General features: G+C 33.4%; 1 protein-coding gene across 1 annotated transcript; it reads left to right on the forward strand.

The window, feature by feature from the left end:
- Positions 1-1778: 1778 nt before the first annotated feature.
- On the forward strand, positions 1779-22547 carry LOC117344929 (2-phosphoxylose phosphatase 1-like). Its single transcript, XM_033907813.1, has 3 exons — positions 1779-2287; positions 7626-7844; positions 13046-22547. Exons 1-3 carry the CDS (start codon positions 2119-2121, stop codon positions 14233-14235), a joined length of 1578 nt encoding a protein of 525 aa, XP_033763704.1. The 5' UTR covers positions 1779-2118; the 3' UTR covers positions 14236-22547.
- The last annotated feature ends 1180 nt before the right edge of the window (positions 22548-23727 follow it).

Here is a 23727-nt window from a genome sequence, read left to right on the forward strand (position 1 = left end):
AGTGATTTATCCTGGATGAGATGGCAATGTATTATTTTTTTTCATAACCTATTTTTGATAATATTTAACATGTTGTATAGATAGCTTTTGCAATCTATGCCAGAATTCCATTGCTTTTATTATTCTTCTTATTATTATTTTTAATCATACACATTCTTGCCCTGTGTTAGAGAAATATTGATCATTAGTTTAAGGGTCGGTTACATTTGTCAGGGACTAACCCATCTTGAGCCTATTTTTTGTTTGGATTGGCATACATCGTTGACCGCAATAACTGAAATACCCTTATCAGTCATGGCCATAAAGTATTAAAGTGTCAGATAAAAATCTCCCCCTAACTTGATGTTTATGTTGAATATTGGTCCTGATAAATCACCGGAAACCGCGGTACTACTGAACACTTCATTAATTAGCCTCGACATCAGCTGTATACAGCTTACAACTGACGTCGAAGAAGAGGTATAAGTGGTTACTTGTATACTTAGAAACCCGTCCGACGGCCCCGGAGTCTTGCAGAAATATCGTCTACACCGGTAGCCTTCCTAGTTTGAAGTTTATTAATTTAATGTAAACCATACTCAGAGTCGACGTGTTTAAAGTTAACGAACTACATGTATCTGAAATGTTTCTTTGATATATACTAACAACACTAAGATGGCGTCCATAATCATCTTTGTTGTCGGAATATTTCTTTAGCAACTATTTATAAATATATTCATTCGAACATGGACAATTGACATCATCATCAAAATTGGTTTCATCAAAATTCCTAAAACATTAATACAATAAAGTGTACTGATATTTTCCAATGGGGTTTAATATGGTATCAATCATGTTGTGGCACGGTATAAAAACTGATTTATAAGACGATGTAACATCGCCAAGAGATGGTTTTCTGTGCTTGGTGAAACAGGCGGCTGTTTTGATACAATTACTAAAATAAAAAATATCAGCCATGTCTAGTAGGGTAAACGTTTTACTCCTGTTACTATAAGTTAGATCTCCAAGAGGCAAAATTAAATATTATCAAACTCAACTAGTGATTATCTTATCTCAACCTTTGGTACACATTTCTAAGAAGAAGAAAAATCATTTTGACAGAAGGGGGATTATTTGCCCCAATGATCGCCCATTTCCTACCATTGATAACCATGTCTAGTACTCGACATGGTTATCAACTCAGTTCGACGACGAACGGGGAGGGTAGAGACAAAAGTGCCCCCCGCGTGGTTATCTTTGCTCCTTCTTAAAAATGTTTAGCCTTGGACATTAAAGCCACATACTTCCGAAGAAACATATATCAATGTTTATATTTTTGATCTTTTTACAGTTTTCGGACTTGATACATCCCTAACAGATTATCGTGAATCAGAAACTGAAAGAAAATGTGTATTTATGAAAGTATACGGGGAATTCCCAAAATTAATGGACCAAGTTTCTCTGAAAATTAACCCCACAATGCAACGGCGGGTTTTAAGCCCCTTATCTTTTATTTTTTTTACTTTCATTAGACAACAAAACAATCCAAATAGATAATAAATAACTAATAGATAAACAAATCAAATATTTTATTAATAAATAAGATGTGTTTTATGTTTTATTTTCTTTCTTGTCGGTAATGTGCAGCCTCTTGTCGGTAGGTCTATTTTTCTTGTCGGCTCAATATTTCCTATTTCCTAAATCTAGTTTCTTGTCGGTTCTTGTCGGTTCCTGTTGGTAATTAGTGAGACTACGCGTTCAGGTCCGGCGTACGCTTATTCCAGACGTCGACGCCACTTCCTGTGAAAATGAAGGTCGGCAGGCATGTGGTTCACATGTTTAGTCAAATTTCATGGTAACTGAAGACTTTTTTTTATCGGTAGCATAATTGCAATGGAACTAGGGATCCCAGTGGTGATATGAAATAAGAAGGTGTTGAAGTTGACTCTTACTACTGTACACTTTGAACAGAACGCGTGGGCTAAGCGACACTGTGAATTGTCACGTACGCCAACTAGTCGTGTGAAAAACTGAGTGACATGTTCGTTGTAATATGTACTTTTGTCACATGGTAGTTGCTTCTTGTTAGGTATCAATATAGTGTTTAGACATGAGAAGGATGCGTTATAACCACCAGGTATGGATAGTCGACCTGATCGGTACACAGCAAAGCCTGCAAGACACAGATCGTTCGCATTCTTCATTGACGAAAATGATTCGATTCGGCCAAATATACAAACTGAATACAGCGTCAATAAAAGAAGGCATGCTTTGTATATTTTTGCAGTGTTGACAGGACTTTTTGTAGGTAAGTACTCGATTTTAGCAAAATAGTCGACTGTAACTTTAAATTTTACTATCTAGATAAACCGGTAGTTTACGTGCATAACATTTGCAGAGGTGCTGTACACTGTACAGTATATGTAACATACTTTTTTTTGTGGACGAACAGATTAAAAAAAACTATAATCACGAGCTCTATATTACCATAACATTGATTCCATCTGTAAGTTTAAGTTTATTTTCAGTACAGGATTAAATAATCCTCTTCACTCGCAATCACATGATACATGTCATGTACATGTACATAATAGTACGTACTATAAAATTATCTGATATGTAAGTACACATTTATGGTGTTTTTATGAAGTTGTTCAGTTTCATTAAATTAGTTATCTAAACTGTTCATATTTGTACAATTCAGCTCTATTTGGTAAACTGTAATATCTTGATTTTCCCAAAAATGTATCCAGTCTATATGTTTAAATTTAAATAAGTCAGTATTAAATTTGGGGCAGATATCACAGCCTCTGGTAGAAAGTTCCAAGTATATGCTGCTCTTATAGTAAGATGATTTTTCTCAGTGATGATTATGTAGCTCTTTGTGGAAACATTTTTTAATGTCCTATTACATTATGTTTGGTGGACTTATAATTATCTGACCTCAATTTTTATGGAGGTGCAGCATTCATTGATGTAAACTCCACTTATCATTTTTTAAACTTCAATCATGTCTCCTTGTATATATATGCCTATATGATAATGTTGGTAATTTTTTAACCTTTCGATTCCTCACAAGATAAATTTTGTAGTCCAGGTTAGTAGGCATCTTGTTGCTCTGCGAACATTTTCAATTAAATCAATGTGCTTACATTTGCTTGGATACCAGACTGCATTCGTGTAATCAATCTGGGACAAGAGATTTGTATTGCAGTATTAATTATAACTTTATGTCCATAAAAACTGAAATGTTCTTTGTAACTTTGATCCCAAACATTTTTATCTAAGTTTTTCACTGATGTCATTTCCAAAATTAAAGTCAGAATCAAATAATTAATGGAGTGGGATTTTGGTATATTTTTTATTAAAACCCATACAAAATGGTTGAAAAGCAATTTTCCCCATGAAGAAACACCTTGAAATTATGATACAATAATGTAATCTCTTTATACTGTACATATAATACAGTTTTGGCACAACGTTAACACTGCATATGATTAAAGCAACATATCAGTTGACATTTTTTGTCCTTTTTATATATAGTAGATCACCTTATGAACAATGATAATTGGATTTGGCTGTTATATGAACATGAAGATGTGAATTAATTATTATAAAAAGAAAATCTGTCACTGTTCATTAACAGTATGCTCTATTGGTTTTTTTGGGGGGCCGACATATATATATATTTGGGCGGAATGTCGGCCCCATTCCCCACGGCAAAATTTGAAATTTTTTTCTAATCCGACCAGTTAAAATTCCCAATCGAATGATCTATAAAAAAATTGTCTTCACAAATCCAGATGGTGCCGTCCCGTCTACGTTTTATTGGTTATTCTGGCCTGATAAAGGGAGATAATGCTCTAGAGTCTAAATAAATATAGCATAGATCCATATTTGTGTTTACTTGTTATTTTTACCATTATGTTCATTTTTCCCAATTTACCAGCTGCATGTTGCTGCACATTTCCCCCCAATACCAAAGCCATAGGCCCCATTAATTCCCAAAGTAGCGAAAAAAAGCCCTGCTCAATGATGCAAATTGTGTGACAAGATACAAATTTTCAAAATTGATAATATTGATGTTTTTTTTTTATATATATTACACATTCAGATTTTTGTATCAATGCAGTATTTATTGCTTATATTTGCCTTCTGATATTTTGTTGTAGCTATATAACATACCTGTCAAGTTTCCCTCATTGGACTGGAGACTCTAGAATATTCAATGCAAAAATCAAATTCTCCAGTTGGAAATTAATGACCCGCGCAGGTCCCAAATTTTATTAAATTCTCCAGTTTTCTCCCGCTTGGCCCAAGTATCTCGGACATGAAGTGCATCAATTTGAGGCTTCAAATTCTGACTAAAACTAGTGTGTATTTATATTTTAAGCCTTAAAACGTTGTCCTATAGTGAATACACAGACTCAACAAAGGGCATATTAGCTATGGTCAGTGACACTAATTGACCCCTTAGGGTTAATTAAAAGTGTTTGTCAACTGTGACAAACCCTGATTGTCACCAAATGGGGTCTCAGGTGAAGTTTTCAATAATCAACATACCTGTAGTAAAATAAGCTGTTTAATTTGCAACGTAGATTTTTCCAAAGAAGTTAAACAAACCCTAAACTAGCCACATTTGCCAACAAATCATTATATTTTTTATTGATTTAAGAATGTTGGCAAAGAACTGCAGTCAGACTCTCAAAAAAATAGCCACCATATGCATGCTGTTGACGGTGGCCATGATTGTTGTGATGAATATTCTAAAAATGAATCCGGAAATGGACAAATTTTTCAGGATATTTTTTTTTCTCTCTCCTAATTTTAGACAATTGTTTTCTGGGAAATAACATAACTAAAAAAAGAAAGATACTTCATTCTTTTTTTTTCAATGAAACCCATGGATTTGATTTAGAAAGAAAAGCCTTCAATTTCTATATTTATATTATTTAAAAAAATTATTATTGATTCAATATATGGAATCATTGGAAGGTAAATTCAATTGAACTAATGTTTTTGAATATGCTACATTTTATTTAATTCAACATTGACGTATATATATAAATATATCAGTATACATTTGAAAACAATTCATCTCAGTATTTTTATTTGACTCTATAATGATTTTACAACTGAGAGTCACTGACTCCTGAGATTTTGATCCTACTTTCATTTATAATTACTGTTCAGTAGTTTCATATACTATTCATTACAAGTTATAATAACTCAGCTGCATTTACTTGTTATCAAATTGAATACTATTAATCAATTAATTTGTGTTTTTTGTTGATGAATCCAGTACATGTATGTTTAGTAAAAATATCGCTGCGCGCAATTTAATCTCCAGTTTGAGGAAAGTCCTCAAACTGGAGATCTCCAGTTTGTCAACATTTGACCCTTGACAGGTATGATATAATGTGTATAAATGTAAACAAAACACTGCAGTTTTTATGGCTGGCAAAATAAAATAAATGTTTTATATTTGAAGTTTTGCAACAAAAATTATTTAAACAAAGTGAATGATTGATCAATAACCCCAAACAACGACATGGTCGGTCAGTACATGAATTAAACTAGTTCATATTGGCAGGTGATGAGACAAATGTTAAAATCATCAAGAAAATCAGCAAAACACTTCCTTGAAATACAGGTTAATGTGTAAAGTTTATACTGTATTAAATTTCAATTCCTCATGGCTGATGGACATGTGAACTGCACTGCCCTATCCTTTACATGTAGTCTGATTTTAACAAAGACCTAGTTTTATGTTTGTAAGTTACTGATGAAACTTTTCAGTCGGTCATTGATGTCTTATATACCACAAGGAAGTAAAGTTATTGTTTATGGGTCCAAACTGAAGGAAAGATTGCTTATAAATGGCCCGTATACAGATATATAACATTGATTGAGTGATTGAGTGCCGAAGATCGTGAGTTCGACTCCTGGTGATCAGGGCTTGCGCATGATTCATAAAGTTATCTTGCTGCGACACGGTGTCTATGAGTAAATGTTCTCTGTATTTGAACTGTCAAATTATATCAATATTTGAATATGAACAAAAATTAAATTGCATAATGGAAGGACAGTTATGGGAGTTGGCGGAAAGGAAACTAATTAAATCAATAACCATGAAAAACATGCAATTTTGTACTATTCTACTGAAAATTCAGGTTTATGTATATCAAAATACTTCCCAGGGCCAGTATTATGTTTGTTTATTACCTGGGGATTTTCAGCATTTGAGATATGATAGAAATGTTGATATGAAAATGAGAATTTGGCATTGACCTTTTAGTGTAGGCTACTGTTGGGGCTTCTGATTTCAGAAACATTTGGACAGTCACGACATCTGTTTGTTTGGGTTTTTTGTAATGTGCAGATTTCATCGTTTAATTCTGCACTTTAACTCATTGTTTATACAATGGAGCATATATGCACTCTGTGTTGTTGATGCAAAGGTTTAAAATTTTAATTTCCTGATGTAATACTACTGCATCAAATATCGGAAAATATTCAATCCATGTTGCATAATATGGTGAGCCAGGTATTCATGTTATCTATAGTAGACAGTTTGTCACCAATATTTGTCAGGCTATCGGGGTCCACCATCGCTGCACAATTGAAACATTCTTTTTTAAGAAAGTTGAGTAGTGTAAATTACAAGTATTTCTGGCTAGGCTGCTATTAAATGTTAGGTGAGATAGATTGCGAGTTAAAAGCTCGGTCCTGTCATGAGTAAAAAAATTGTCCTCCGTCGTCAAATACATTGTACATACCGGTATGTCCTAACATTTCAGTAAATTTTAATATTTCTATCAACCTGAATCATGTAAAAAATTTTGTTTGTTGCTGTAAATATGTTATGTTTCATATCGTATGATGTTAAAATCACCGAGACGTGTCGGTGTGAAAATGAATTAAGAATTTTTACTGTGTATTTAAATACCAAATGTCAAATTATATCAATATTAAATCATGAATCAGTATGAAATTTTCTATATTATACATTTAAATGATTTTAGGTTGACTTCCGTTAACGTTCCAAGACAGGATATATAATGTCACGAAATAGATCGAAAATACTTTAATTAGACCATAGATTATAGATATAACAGGTCATACATGGCAGCACATTCATAAATCTCCTAGAAAAAATATCATCCGGGTAGATGTCTCATGTCGCATGTCTCATGTATCATGTATACATGCATGCGTTATTGCCTATATAAGGATAATGTTGTTTAATTGATTTTTACTGCTATTACAGCTACTTCTGTCCATCAATTATACCATATTTGACCTAATAAGTGCACCTACTCATAAGAGGATGGGTGTGCTAATTTAAACATACAATGTCCCTTATCTCACTGATCATGATCTGCCTTTATAAAAATCTGCATGCAGGCTCTAAACCAACTGATCTAAATTGGTTCTCTGTATAAAAGTATGTAAATGAAAAAAAGGTCATTTTTAGCTCACCGGTTACAAGTAATCGTGAGCTAATGCTGTACCCCTGGCGTGGGCGTTGGTGTCCCACCCCACTTCAAAGTTTCTGGGATCAGTTTTTGGGAAGCTTGTAAGTCCAAAAGTATACACCTCACACCCTTCTAATAACTACAGATTTTCTTTTTTTGCCTTTCCAGTTTTTACTTCAACATTTCTGTATGTATTTGGACCCATGGATGATGAGCTGTCATCAGTATCTGACACAAAACTACCACACCATATATTCCGGCGATCAACCTCCAACGGTTCTTTCGACTTATTACACATTGACCAAAATAAAGCAGGAGAATTTCTCAGGGATGGCCGGGTTGCCGATCATTGTCACCTGCCTAATGTTCCGGCCTTAGGAATGGAAGGTTGGTAACAATCAACATATATTTATTTATTCCCCCCTTTGGTAAGAGGGAGAGGTATTGATTAATAAGTAATCACATGTCTGTGCGTCCGTCTGTCTGTGCATCCATGATAACTTTGTGTACATATCTCATGCACCCCTGGGGCCGTGGTGGCCGAGTGGTTAAGGTGTTCTGACACTTTATCACTAGCCCTCCACCTCTGGGTTTCGAGTTCAAAACCCACATGGGGCAGTTGCCAGGTACTGACTGTTGGTCGGTGGATTTTCTGCAGGTACTCCGGCTTTCATCCATCTCCAAAACCAGGCTTGTCCATAAATGACCTTGGCTGTTAATAGGATGTTAAACTTAATAAACCAAACTAAACCAAACCCTCGACAGATGTAGTAATTTGTTCATATTCACACGATTGCATCACATTATCAAGATCTTTACCTGATTATATTTTGGTGGTTATTGGTGAAGGTTAAAGGTGAAAAGTAGCACTTGACCTTTTTGAAATTTAAAGTTTGTATACACAATATTGCATGAACCTGAGGACACATGCAGATAAATACCATAGTTCATACTCACACCATAACAGCACACGTCATCAAGTTACATTTGTTTAGATTTTTGTGGTTATTTCAGTTTTCCATTGATGAATATCATATTATTGCCTTTATATTTTTTTTCGATTTCATTTTGTTATATCTTTAATTGTCACCTGGACAGATTTTATTGATAAAGGGTTTCTCAATATAAGCCCTGTTCACTTTGCTTTTATCACTTTTAACCTGTATTAATGTCATTGTGGAATGGAAACATCATGAAATATACAATCACAGGACAAAATATTTGAGACAAAGTTTCCTTAGAAATGAAATGGAAGAAAAGAAATCAAACTTAAAGTTAAACACGATATTTAAGAAAATCACAAGGGAAATGATGATAAAAATAATTTAGTAAAATTGTGCATCAGATCTAATTATTATTTTTTTCTTCATTAGATATGAAATATGTATAATACATGTATTTTGTAACTTGAGATTGCCTAAAAAGTATATTTGAAAGCTGTGAGCTTATAATTAGTGTCAATTAATATAATTATTAAGGCGTTTTAGTAGAAAAACTGATTAAAAACCAAACCTTTCATTCAACCTATCCATTGAAAAATTGAGATGCATCAGAATAAGAAGCAGCGTTCGAATTTAACGCTCGCACACTCGCTAAATGCGAGCTGATTTTTCATTTTGCGAGTAGAAAATTGTGGTACTCGCATTTTTCTGCGAGTGCATATAAATCCTGGTAAAACAGACACACATAGTAAAACATCGACGAAAACTTTAAGCAAAAACCGACACACAGACAATGCATTATCTTGGTGACGCTTGTACACAGCACTCGTTAGTTTTAAGCGTCTCAAAGACTACGATATACATGAATATATTGTAATGGAAAAGAAACGAGAGTTTCCGAGAAACAAAGCGTGACGTCTCGCTAGCATGGCTGATATAATCAATTTTTTTAAGTCAGCCGCTGCCGGAACATCAAATGAAAAGATCGGCGAAAATAATGAGAGCAAGGACACATGTAGAGAAAGTAGCCCAACTCCTAAGAAAAAAGTGACATGCATCCCAAGGCCAACAAAACAAACTGTCGAGAAATAAGAACTGCATATTGACCTGGAAAAAACCTTGACGATGATCATGTGCACGTTATTGAAATTTATTGCAAAACTTGCAAAGAATATAGTCCCGACAAGTCATTATCAGTAAATATTTTGTTCTTACTTGAAATTCTATCAGCACTTACTGTATTGTCCATTTTCTAATTTAACAAGTCAACTTCAGATATGACAAAAACAAAATGAAATTTTTAAACGAAAAAATTCGGGTTTTTTTTTTCAATATCACGAATATGTTGTAAAATCATGATGGACAGGGAATAGCATTTTAATTAGATAGAATTAATACTTATTTCATTATTAGTCAAAGATATTATGAGAAATCATACGTGATTAAATCAAATGAAATGACTGATTTTTTTGATTTTTTGTTCTCTTGAAAATAAATTATAAGATGTAAGTAATATATAGGATCAAAATCCTTCAATATTCATTGATCTTGAAGTTGATGATATTTGAAGGGAGTATACCCTGGCTTATATGAACAGTGAGTTGAATAAAACAAAAAACAAAACAAAAATTAATTGTATTTTGGCTCAAATAAAAACTTCATTTGAAGCAACTGTTCTTTTGTTTGTGGTTCTGAAAAGTAAAGATTATTTATCATGAAACATCTGTTATATTTAATGTTAACACATAATTCCAAAATTGCGAGTAAGTTTGTAATTTTGCGAGTTAAAATTTTATCCACTCGCAAAAACGTGCGAGTTACTAAAAAAGTTAAATTCTACCCCTGAAGAAGTTGAAAATGCTTGAGAAAATAGCTTTAGATAGTACATAGAAGAGATATATAGCTTCCACCAGTGGCTTTGTAGCTCTGTTGGTAGGGTCATGTAACCTAGATATGGAAGTTATGTAGGAATGATTGACAGCTGACATGTTTATGACATATCTATAACTGGAGACTGATGTGTTATCAGAGCACCGGCCTGTCCACCTATATTTATGTCTATATAGATGTCCGATGGCCTACTTCAACAGTAAAAACTTCACTGGTATGAGGTGTATGTCAACATGTTGTGAATGTTATGACAGTAGTGTATCAACATAAACAATAACAAATAAACAGCATGTCACTCTACCAGTCTAGGTCAATGTACAATTAAAGACCAAAAGTCAAACTGCATCATGGATAAGTTAACAGATAAAAACATTTTTAAAACCTTTCCCATTCTAATTGCTATCAGATCTGTATTCTGTAGCATCCAGGCAGCATGAAGAGGATTTAAGTTTGTAATTTATTTTAATTTTAAGGGCGATGCCCCCTGATCGAAATGTCACTTCTGAACACAGAAGTGTGACACCTCACATGTACATGATCATTGTACTTTAAACGAGCAAATTGTCTCGGCCAAGGGACAGAATTCTTAACATATATATATTCCTCAAACTATGACAGGAGTGCACTTTTCTCTAAAGATTTACCAAAAATGAAGCAGTTTCAACGGAGAAATTAGAAAGAAAATAGTTTTTTTGGAAAAGTTTTTTTGAGAGATATGATAACATCCAAAACTTAGTTGCCAGGTAATATGAATCATGCAGTGGGGACATAAGGTACAATACTTACTTATACTCTACCTGCAAGGCAGTCTAATTAAAAAAAGTTTGAGCAGATCGTCTGCAACATCCTTGGGTGGTGGAGACTTTAAAGGAAGGGCAGTAGGAAATAGAGGTAAACCTTAGACATCCTTCAGTTCAAGTGCCAGGTTTTGGAGGTGGAGGAAAGCCGGAGTACCCGGAGAAAAACCACCGACCTACGGTCAGTACCTGGCAACTGCCCCACGTAGGTTTCGAACTTGCAACCCAGAGGTGGAGGGCTAGTGATAAAGTGTTGGGACACCTTAACCACTCGGCCACAGCGGCCCCAGTGGTTCATGAGATGTGTACACTGCTGGTGACAGAAGGATGGATGGTCATGTAATCAAGAGGCAGATCCCTAAATGGGGAAATATTTTCAATGATATATATTTAACTGTCAAGGTCAATGAAATATCCTTGTAAGCTATTGTTGCAAACACTCTGGGCCTCTTGTATCCACAATCTGTGAATAGAAGGGCTGAAATATGCTGTTCTTTAGCAGCTTGTTTGCCTAAGTCAAGCCCCTGGAGACATCACAATCATTTAGTTGACATCAAGATCGAAACAACAGGATGAGATTGAATCGGTTACTGCGCGCTTATTATAACAAACTACAGTACTCAAACTCTGGTGTGATCATGTCATCAAGTTCAACCCCATATCCTCTCTATAGCTAACTCTATAATTAATGGGGTTTTTTCTTTTATATTTATCTAAAGATAAATTTGCTATAAAATATCTTTCATCTGAACGGTAAAACAAGTCTATGAAATTACTCTTGACATTTTCAATATTGGTAGATTTATCTAAGGGTAATAAATTATTTATAATATATAGTCCTTAGGGAAAATGTCATATATATATGATGAAATAGGGCCCAAGGAGGTAGGATAAAGTATTTTTAGCTTTACAGTAACCAAGAGTACATGTTAAAAATCATGTTTTATAATTAAAAGCAAAAAATGTAATCTTTGAAGATCTCCGACATGGAAAGAGCATGAACATAATTTAAAAACATTCAAATGCACTTAAATAACTGACATATGCGTCAGTATGAACTGAAAATTGGTTAAACTTAAATTTGTTTTTAAAATATTTGTGAATGTCTAAAATTTTATCTGCATATATTTTATAATTGTGCTAAATAATAACTCCTTCTATTTAAGTGTTAGTATACATATTGTAAGCTAGGTAGATGTCCCGGTGTCATGTGGGATTTTCCTTTACTGACCAAATACATGTTTTTGGATAAAATAAATTGCCAATGATGTCAATATCAGAATCTAATAGATCTATAAGCAGTGAAATTTTAACTTTTGACACGTAATTGAGTCAATCACAGAGCACAGCAATATATATAGCAGCTAGCTTAGGCAGAAAGATTAACCTTGGCTGCAATGGTTTGTTATGATTAGTTACTGTGCTGATTGAAATCTGAAGTTCTAAAATAACCCAATTTAAGCTCACCTGCCCAAAAGCAAGCTTTTAGTTTTAATGGCGGTGTCCGACATCCATCTGTCTGATGTCACCATTTCCATTTAAACAACTTCTCCAAGAGGTCCAGGGTCATGATATTGGGACAGTAGAGTGATGGATGAAGGGCTACCAAAAAAAAATGCAAGTTTGTTCAAATGAATTACCTTGACCTACTTTCAAGGTAACTGTAATCAGATGTGTTAAAGTCTGAAAACAGAACATCAGCTACTTGCATAGATGTCAGCTCTCAAGTGACTGTTAAGGTCCATGGGCCTCTTGTCTTATTTTTGGAAAAAAATTGGTGAATGAGGAAGGAAATTTTCAAGTGGAAAGCTCAAAATTTTTGAAAGAATTTCAATCAAAAATAGAACCCAGTATCAGCCCTCAAAAAGCCCAATGTCGTATAGCTGACATGTACACAATGTACTTATTTAATTGGTTCACTGCTTTCTTATTTGTCAAATATATTTTTTTTGTATTGCAGATGTCTATATGAAGGAAATATATACTTTGGAGCAAGTTCATGTTATCTTGTCATCAGGGGAGACAACTCCACAGCAAGTCCATCCTGACATTCCACTGGCTGACTGCAATTACAACTCCTATGGCTCTGGACCACTTGAAGATTTTCCAAATAAAGTCAATCGTTATATCAGAGCAAACAAGGCACTTACAAAATTTATCAATCACACCATATCACATGAAAAGAAATGTCCCCCAGGGCAGTTATCTCCTCTTGGCATGGCAAAGTTACGCCAGCATGGAAGATACCTACGGGGAACCTATTTAGAATCGTTTAAATCTAAATTAGAATTATATCATTCCAACAAATGGATAAAAGTTATGAGTGGACAGGATGCCAGTTCATTCCATTCAACACTGTCTTTCCTCTCTGGTTTTCTTCCACAGAAACACCTCCACAGAGTAAATATTGAAAAAGTAACAAACAATCTGTGTGACATGTCACAGACTGACTGTCAGTGTCCACGTATAGCTCGCTCTGCTTCTTTTTCTTTGGACAATGTCTCCACTCACATACAAGAATACCAACCTGAACATCCTGACCAGTCATTCAGTAATTTTTTTGACAATTTCTCAAAAAGACATACCAGTGCTGTAGAAGCATTTGGTCAGCTTTCTCCTCTGATATGTGATGAATCTCTTCCCTCGATAGGTTGTCGTGGTAACCGTTGCTGGAATGTATCCAGGTCACATGTTATTAATTTTTTTCAGGCCGTAGACAAGCATATGAAGAAATGGATGAACCACATTCCTAACATTGAACACAGTCGTTTCCATGCTTATCCATTTCTGAATTCATTATTGCAGACCTTTAAGAACTTTCATCCTGTGAGGTCTCCAAGGTTTTTCGTTTACACCAGTAATGAGGAGTTCATGCTTCAAGTGTTGACAGCCATAGAGTATAAATTAGACAAATTTCCACGTCCAGGGTCACGTCTTGTCTTTGAACTCTTGTCAACAACAGAGAATCAGAAGAAAAAGTATTTTCTGCGTGTGCTTTTCAATGGCCGTGATGTTACTACAGACATTCCTCTCTGCAGACGTCGTGACAGTGATAGAATTTGTCCGCTAAAATATTTTGTAGATTATCACAGTTTGAATTTTAGGAACATGTTTTCACAGTCAAGCTACACAGAAAGGTGCATGCTATAACAACAGATCTGACCACAGGCGTCTACATCTGGTTAGTATTGATAGAAATATTAGTCCCTACTCCTACTCTATCAACAAGGTGTAACACTTGAAATGTCAAAAGTGGGGGTGAGCTTCGATTCACTTTTAATTTAAGTTCAATCCGAGTAAACTATCAAAGGCACACAAGCTTCAGTAATGTATCTTGGTTTAAAATTCTTAAATATCAACACATTTTATTCTTTCGTCGTGTGACAATGATTAAAAGATGAGAAGCGGTTGTGATAGCCGATGATGCATTGACTGTGGAAGAAAAGTAGGCTATATATTTTGGAGAGGTTTTGCAACGGGCAATCTGATGGGTCAACAGCTCTGTGACTATACAGACTATGATCGTCGACCAATCAGACTCTCCCTTTTAAAACAGTTCTAATATAGATAAGCCTCTTCTGTTCCACAGTCGATGCATCATCCAATCCTATAAGTGATAAGCCTTGTTGATGTAGTAAGCATAGAGGCTAATATTTTTTACTATTGATACTAATCTGATGCCGACGCTTGTTATCTTACTTAGTGTATTTGCAATAGTTAGTGCCCCTCCCCAATAACTCTCTTTTTTATTGATATAAAAGAACTTTTCCACTTTTTTATTCTGGACCAACTGAATATAATTAATAACAATTATTACCTCTTTGCCTGTGGATTAACATACAAGTTTTCTCTCAGCCCAGCTGCCATGCATTAGATATGTCAATTTTTGTTATTTCTATTTTAGATTCAATTTTTTTCTATTTCCCAAGTTTCATATGTATGTTGGCATTATCAGTTTCATTCGATACAGTACATTCTGTCAATTAAAAGGGTTTCTATGACACCTGTTTGTATCAAAGAAAAATTAGTGGTGGAAATAGGTTTTGTGCTCATGGGTAATTCATGGGACATTAAGGGACATACATTTAGTAGTGGATAGTGATGCCATATGCTTGTATTAAACAAAAGTAATGTAGGTATCTTTGGGGCCAAATGTCTCACAGAATTTTTTAGTCTTCTTCCTTTTTTTATTGCCAAGGGCGCTAATTATTGCAAATATGGTACCAATAAGAAAATAAGATATATGTGTAACTGGCACCTGGGTGTCTGTCTATCTCTGTGTGCATGACCAATATCTATGTGAGAGCAACTTTCAATTTCTTTTGGTGATTGTGTAGGAATATTGAGCTTTCTCCTGGATCTCGCATGAAAAGATGAATAAACTCTTTTCTGTTTCATTCTATGTCTAGCAGCATAGGTTTAGCTTAAAGCTGAAGAAATTCATAGCCCCAAGGTGGTGGGATGGGGGTTATAGAAAATATTCGGTGAAATATTTTGAACTTGGACAATGTTGTTTTACCTGGAAGAAAATGCTTACAATTTTTGAAGACCGACAAATGTAGAGTGCCAATTGTGTGCTGATTAGTGTGGTCGAATTAGCAAGTATGAGGATAAAAATGTCCTGTCTGGTCTCTCTCAATCTTATACTGACACCCAGGTAACGCCTGATCTCACGGACTGATAATGTACATCATGTCTGTATGTGAAAATGTTTAAATTTTGTAGATTGAAAAATGTGTGTTTTTGTAATCAAGGTTTAAATGTTTTTGTTCGGTATCGTATAATGAAAGTATACATGTAAGCCTCTTACTTTTTCAGTATTATGCTTTTCACGTTAAATTTTAAGATTATAATTTCATATTTTGAAAATTTTTGATGTACATGATGAGATATTTATATCTCATATATATCTTCTTTTTTTTTTACACGATTCCAAATTGAAAAAATTGAAAAAAAGAACTTCCGAAAATAACTTACCAGTTAATATAAAAAAAAGTTTTACAAAAAAATAAAAGGAAAAAATTATAAAAGCTTGAAAATGCCTTGAATTTGATATGCCGATATTTGTATGAACATTTGATTAAATCCACAAACTTGTATTTTAAAAATCTGGTGCATGTGTAAGAAAGGATTTAAATTTGGATTATCTCCCTTAGCTTATGAAAGCTAAAAAAGCCATATGTACAACTCTTTTATTGTAATCATTATCATCACATAAACTATAGAAAAAATATAAATCTATATATTGACCATTGGTGACGAGAATAAGTGAATATCAAGTGTCTGTCTAGATAACTCATTTGTGACTGTATGTGACTAAGTGTCTAGTGTTATTGGTAGTGTCAGTGAATTGTGTTCGGTCACGTGTCTCCAACTCTTCAAATACATGTGTGTGGTTGAGTGGCACAGTGGTAACACACTTGCATTTTTCGTAGGCGGCTGTGGTAAGATTCCACCGATCAGACATGAAAAGGTTTAGGGTCACATGCCCGACCACTTTGGTTTCCCCGGGTTCTCCAGTTTCCTCCCACTGTAAAACCGGGCATAGCAGAATTCCGTCTGGGTCAACAAAACTGATAAAGTTGATATAGCTTGTTGTTAAAAAAAAAATAGTTTACAATTTCAACGAGATGTATAACCCACATAGGGAAAGGGAAGTTTGAACATTTTATGGTGCTGTGCTTTGCTTTATGTCTCTAACTAATTTGGTGTTTTGTTTTAACGAAACATTAGAATGAAAGCCTTATCATATCAAGTCCCAGCTTATTTCAAAAGATTTTAGAATATTACTTGAATTTTTGAGATGATCCCTGTTCACATTCATAGCTTACTCTCACAGTTGATGGAAATGTCTGAAAAAAGTGTTTCATGGTAACTTAAATAGTCCAGTTATATGTGCCATTCAGATGTTGCAATGTTTTGTTTATCAGTTATAGTGTTTTATGTTAATATGTACTTTCAGGTTTTGAATATTAGGTAGGTTACAATGTACAGAACAAATCTTTCCAAAAAAGAAAGGAAACCAAAAACTATACATAAAGATTTATAGCAACTTTTGTGATGTTTCACTCTCTCATTTTCCTTCTTTTCGTTTCTCAATTGAATAATTGATGTGTACTTTTGTTTGATTTTGACCAGTATCAACTTACATGTTTCAAGTCACTGCTTGGAAATGATAGGAAAGTGCTGGTTGGAATATTATGTATATATTGTATATATGTTTTCCTTCTAACTATGCTTTTCAAAATTGATTGCTTCTTCATTTCCTCATAAATTAAGAGTTTATCTTTCAAAATAACCTTCATATATTTGGTTTCCGGATTTTAGAAGATGCACGATTTAATATTATAGCAATTTGATCTAATTAAGAGTTAACTTGATTTTTGTGAGAGATGCAGGCCCTTTGTGGCTTTTGCCTACATTCAGTTTGTTATTGTGTGTGCTGCAGGTGTGTGTTTTTTTCTTTCTTTTGTATTTTTTAATCACATGTACCCAGGAAGTCAATCACAGTAAGTTAAGACATATATCTTGTTATTTTAGGCTATGTTTTTTGTAGTCTAAAAATGAGCGCAAGAAGTGCTATTTTTAGATATTGTTATTTTGGACTATCCTTTTGTAGTCCAAAAATCAGCATAAGATGTGCTATTTTTGGATTGTTGATTAAACCGATCTTATTGCATAATTTATGGGCTATGATTTTGTAGTCTAAAGATCAGCATAAGATGTGCTATTTTTAGATTGTTGATTGTTATTAATTGAATATGTCAAGACTATGATTTTTATAGTCTAAAAATCAGTGTGAGATGTACTATTTTTAGATTATATATTTTTGCTTTTTTGTTTATTTATTGGTATTATGGATATATTTTTTATCTATTTCAATCAATTTTTTATGATATGTGCCACCAGACTTATTGTTTTTGAATGAACTGAGTCAATAATGTCTTTCGTTCCTGTAGAGAAAGATGAAACAGTGTAATGTTTATTCCTTGGTCATGATGTCTTCTTGTCCATTAAATTAATATAAATATATATACATGTACATACACATGTATATTTTAAGGTCAAGATTGCCATTTTTTAAGTTTCAGTACTATGTATCTAATGTTTTACTGCCTCAGAGTGCATACAGTTCTGATAAACCTTGAATCCTTTGGTCTTGAAAAGTCTTGTATCCTTGCCATTGGTCTTGAAAAGTCTTGTATCCTTGCCATTGGTCTTGAAAAATCTTTACTTCTGGTCTGTGGTCTTGAAAAGTCTTGAATCCTGGTCATCAGTCTTAAAAAGTCTTGAATCCTGGTCAATTGGTCTTAGAAAGTTTTGTATCCTTGCCATTGGTCTTTAAAAGTCTTGAATCCTGTATTGCCAGAGCCTTGAAAAGCCTTGAATTCTGCATTGTCAGTGGCCCTGAAAAGCCTTGAATCATGGTCTTTGGCATTGGAGAACTTTGATTATCTTTGTCAGTGGCATTGAAAAATTAGTAGAATGATTTTGATGTTTGAACTCAAAGGTGACAATTAATTCTAAAGCAAATCACATTTTTTCTTACAAACTTGTAGACCGCAAGAAAATTAAAAAAAAATTAAAGCATAACAAATTACACTGTGTGAAGTGTAGATGTTCCAAAAATTGCTTACATAAGATTTCAGGGATATTTCAAGACCTTGAGTGGCTTTAAAGTTGGTTGGCCAGATCTACATGCACCCTACTTGAAGCATATGTATCTGGTAACTTTATAAGCATCACAAATTCTGTAAAGAAAGTATTTGCGTTCAGTTAAAAAGCAAACACTTGAAACCAATATAATTGCTTGAAATGCACTTTAATAAAAAGAAAAATTCACAATCCAAGCTTGAATTGCGAAAATTTATAGCATTTATCTAAAGTTATTAGTTAAAGATCACCATTTCAGAAGAAATATAAGCTGTCACTGCCCATGGAAACAGATCTATTCATTATTTTAGAAGGTACAAATATTTTATTTAAATCTCAGGAAATAGTTGTACTTCACAATTATCAGTATTCATTGTTAAAAACTTATTGATTACATTGAAATCCACAAAGTTACTTTAAAATTAATGCCTGAATAGAAGGTAGTTTTGATTACACTGTGGCCTCCATTCAATTGCAATGAACATAATTTTGATTTTTCTTTTGCATTCATTTTGCCGGATATTGTTAACAAAAATCATCACCTGGTTACATAATGCACACAAGGAAACGTGTAAGAAAATCGTTAATTTATTCGCATTACTAAAGTGGTATCTGGAAAAAGAAGGGTTTGATGGACTGTAAACGTAGATATTTTTGGTAATTGTTGCACTGTTTGCGGTGGGATCATTGTGCTATATCTTTGTACTTATTACAGATTCTATAGCTATTAGGAAAAAGTGTTGATGCCCCAATCCACCATCAGCTAAATGGAAAAAACTTTCTAATGCCCCAAAATAACAACATTTACAGTATGTGATTAAAACAAATTGCTGATAAAAAAAATGGAGAGAAAAAAAATTACCTCACATTCTGGTATCTGGTAAGATTTCAGTTCAAAGTCGTTCAAATTAAAAGAAAAAAATATAATGATTGCTTTAAAAGTTTTGAGAATTTTTAATGAGTGCCTTAATCTGTAGATGTATTGTCTAACACAAAGTTATACACTACCATTATTGTGATACACTACCTGAATGTTATTGGCCCTATAGGAGTCAAATTGTAAAATGTAACAATACTAATACCTATTAATTTTGCATATTGTATGCATGTGATTATAATCTGAATCTCAGTTAACATTGTTTTATTGTCAGAAATTTGCAAAGTTCTAGAAATACAAAAAATGTTTAATTTTGAAATTATTGTATTAAGTAATGGTTATGTTACTTGTATGAAGTAATGGTTATGTTACTTGTATGAAGTTATGGTTATGTTACTTGTATGAAGTAATGGGTATGTTACTTGTATGAAGTTATGGTTATGTTACTTGTATGAAGTAACGGTTATGTTACTTGTATGAAGTAACGGTTATGTTACTTGTATGAAGTAACGGTTACATTACTTGTATGAAGTAATGGGTATGTTACTTGTATGAAGTAATGGGTATGTTACTTGTATGAAGTTATGGTTACGTTACTTGTATGAAGTAATGGTTACGTTACTTGTATGAAGTAATGGGTATGCTACTTGTATGAAGTAATGGGTATGTTACTTGTATGAAGTAATGGGTATGTTACTTGTATGAAGTAATGGGTATGTTACTTGTATGAAGTAATGGTTACGTTACTTGTATGAAGTAATGGTTACGTTACTTGTATGAAGTAATGGGTATGTTACTTGTATGAAGTAATGGTATGTTACTTGTATGAAGTAATGGTTATGTTACTTGTATGAAGTAATGGGTATGTTACTTGTATGAAGTAATGGGTATGTTACTTGTATGAAGTAATGGTTATGTTACTTGTATGAAGTAATGGTTATGTTACTTGTATGAAGTAATGGGTATGTTACTTGTATGAAGTTATGGTTACGTTACTTGTATGAAGTAATGGGTATGTTACTTGTATGAAGTAATGGTTATGTTACTTGTATGAAGTAATGGTTATGTTACTTGTATGAAGTTATGGTTACGTTACTTGTATGAAGTAATGGGTATGTTACTTGTGTGAAGTAATTGGTACGTTACTTGTATGAAGTAATGGTTATGTTACTTGTATGAAGTAATAGTTATGTTACTTGTATGAAGTAATGGTTCTGTTACTTGTGTGAAGTAATTGGTACGTTACTTATATGAAGTAATGGTTATGTTACTTGTATGAAGTAATGGTTACGTTACTTGTATGAAGTAATGGTTATGTTACTTGTATGAAGTTATGGTTACGTTACTTGTATGAAGTAATGGGTACGTTACTTGTATGAAGTAATGGGTACGTTACTTGTATGAAGTAATGGTTATGTTACTTGTATGAAGTTATGGTTACGTTACTTGTATGAAGTAATGCGTATGTTACTTGTATGAAGTAATGGTTACGTTACTTGTATGAAGTAATGGTTACGTTACTTGTATGAAGTAATGGGTATGTTACTTGTATGAAGTAATGGTTACGTTACTTGTGTGAAGTAATGGGTATGTTACTTGTATGAAGTAATGGTTACGTTACTTGTGTGAAGTAATGGGTATGTTACTTGTATGAAGTAATGGGTATGTTACTTGTATGAAGTAATGGGTACGTTACTTGTATGAAGTAATGGTTACGTTACTTGTGTGAAGTAATGGGTATGTTACTTGTATGAAGTAATGGGTACGTTACTTGTATGAAGTAATGGTTATGTTACTTGTATGAAGTAATGGTTACGTTACTTGTATGAAGTAATGGTTATGTTACTTGTATGAAGTAATGGGTACGTTACTTGTATGAAGTAATGGTTACGTTACTTGTGTGAAGTAATGGGTATGTTACTTGTATGAAGTAATGGTTACGTTACTTGTGTGAAGTAATGGGTATGTTACTTGTATGAAGTAATGGGTATGTTACTTGTATGAAGTAATGGGTACGTTACTTGTATGAAGTAATGGGTATGTTACTTGTATGAAGTAATGGGTACGTTACTTGTATGAAGTAATGGTTATGTTACTTGTATGAAGTAATGGTTACGTTACTTGTATGAAGTAATGGTTATGTTACTTGTATGAAGTAATGGGTACGTTACTTGTATGAAGTAATGGTTACGTTACTTGTGTGAAGTAATGGGTATGTTACTTGTATGAAGTAATGGTTACGTTACTTGTGTGAAGTAATGGGTATGTTACTTGTATGAAGTAATGGGTATGTTACTTGTATGAAGTAATGGGTACGTTACTTGTATGAAGTAATGGGTATGTTACTTGTATGAAGTAATGGGTACGTTACTTGTATGAAGTAATGGTTACGTTACTTGTGTGAAGTAATGGGTATGTTACTTGTATGAAGTAATGGTTACGTTACTTGTGTGAAGTAATGGGTATGTTACTTGTATGAAGTAATGGGTATGTTACTTGTATGAAGTAATGGGTACGTTACTTGTATGAAGTAATGGGTATGTTACTTGTATGAAGTAATGGGTATGTTACTTGTATGAAGTAATGGGTATGTTACTTGTATGAAGTAATGGTTATGTTACTTGTGTGAAGTAATGGTTACGTTACTTGTGTGAAGTAATGGTTACGTTACTTGTGTGAAGTAATGGTTACGTTACTTGTGTGAAGTAATGGTTACGTTACTTGTATGAAGTAATGGTTACGTTACTTGTATGAAGTAATGGGTACGTAACTTGTATGAAGTAATGGTTACGTTACTTGTATGAAGTAATGGTTACGTTACTTGTATGACGTAATGGTTATGTTACTTGTATGAAGTAATGGTTACGTTACTTGTATGAAGTAATGGTTACGTTACTTGTATGAAGTAATGGTTGTGTATGTTACTTGTATGAAGTAATGGTTACGTTACTTGTATGACGTAATGGGTATGTTACTTGTAATAAGTAATGGGTATGTTACTTGTATGAAGTAATGGTTACGTTACTTGTATGAAGTAATGGTTACGTTACTTGTATGAAGTAATGGGTATGTTACTTGTATGAAGTAATGGGTATGTTACTTGTATGAAGTAATGGGTATGTTACTTGTATGAAGTTATGGTTACGTTACTTGTATGAAGTAATGGGTATGCTACTTGTATGAAGTAATGGGTACGTTACTTGTATGAAGTAATGGGTATGTTACTTGTATGAAGTAATGGGTATGTTACTTGTATGAAGTAATGGTATGTTACTTGTATGAAGTAATGGTAGTTACTTGTATGAAGTAATGGTTATGTTACTTGTATGAAGTAACGGTTACGTTACTTGTATTAAGTAATGGTTATGTTACTTGTATGAAGTAATGGTTATGTTACTTGTATGAAGTTATGGTTACGTTACTTGTATGAAGTAATGGGTATGTTACTTGTATGAAGTAATGGTTATAATACTTGTATGAAGTAATGGGTATGCTACTTGTATGAAGTAATGGTTATGTTACTTGTATAAAGTAATGTTACTATTTATGTCAAACCTTCAGAGATTGTATGTTTAGATTATAAATTAGGCTTCAGTAAAAGTTAACAAATTTATGTGACAGTTTGAAGTATTGCTGTATCCCACTACTTTGTACTTCTCCATATTATTTTGTGATGTTTTGGCATTTATGGAACAGATGCAACAGAAAAATAATGCCGAAATAATACCACAGTATAGTTTACCTCTTGAAATCCCAGTGGAAATAACCACATTTGTAGTAAAATATTTGGTTTTAAATGAATTCTAAATCTATTATGACAAAATAGCTCAATTTGATATTATTTAAAAAAAAAAAATGCAATGTGTTTTTTATTACATAAAAAAGCATCTTAGAATATTAATTTTCAGGTGCTATTTGATTGCTGAACTGTTACGTTATTTTTCCTTTTCGATTTATACGCTCCCAAGCGGCAGTTCTAGGAACCATATACTGGTGTGAACTTCTAACCTGCTTGTCCTATATCCCACCGTCATGAATCCCAGTTTTAGACTTTTTCATCATTCTTAGACTTATCAGTATGGAATCTCATTCAGCAGATTATTAAAATCCAT

Source organism: Pecten maximus, chromosome 16, assembly GCF_902652985.1.
Source record: "Pecten maximus chromosome 16, xPecMax1.1, whole genome shotgun sequence".
Classification (NCBI taxonomy): Eukaryota; Metazoa; Mollusca; class Bivalvia; order Pectinida; family Pectinidae; genus Pecten; species Pecten maximus.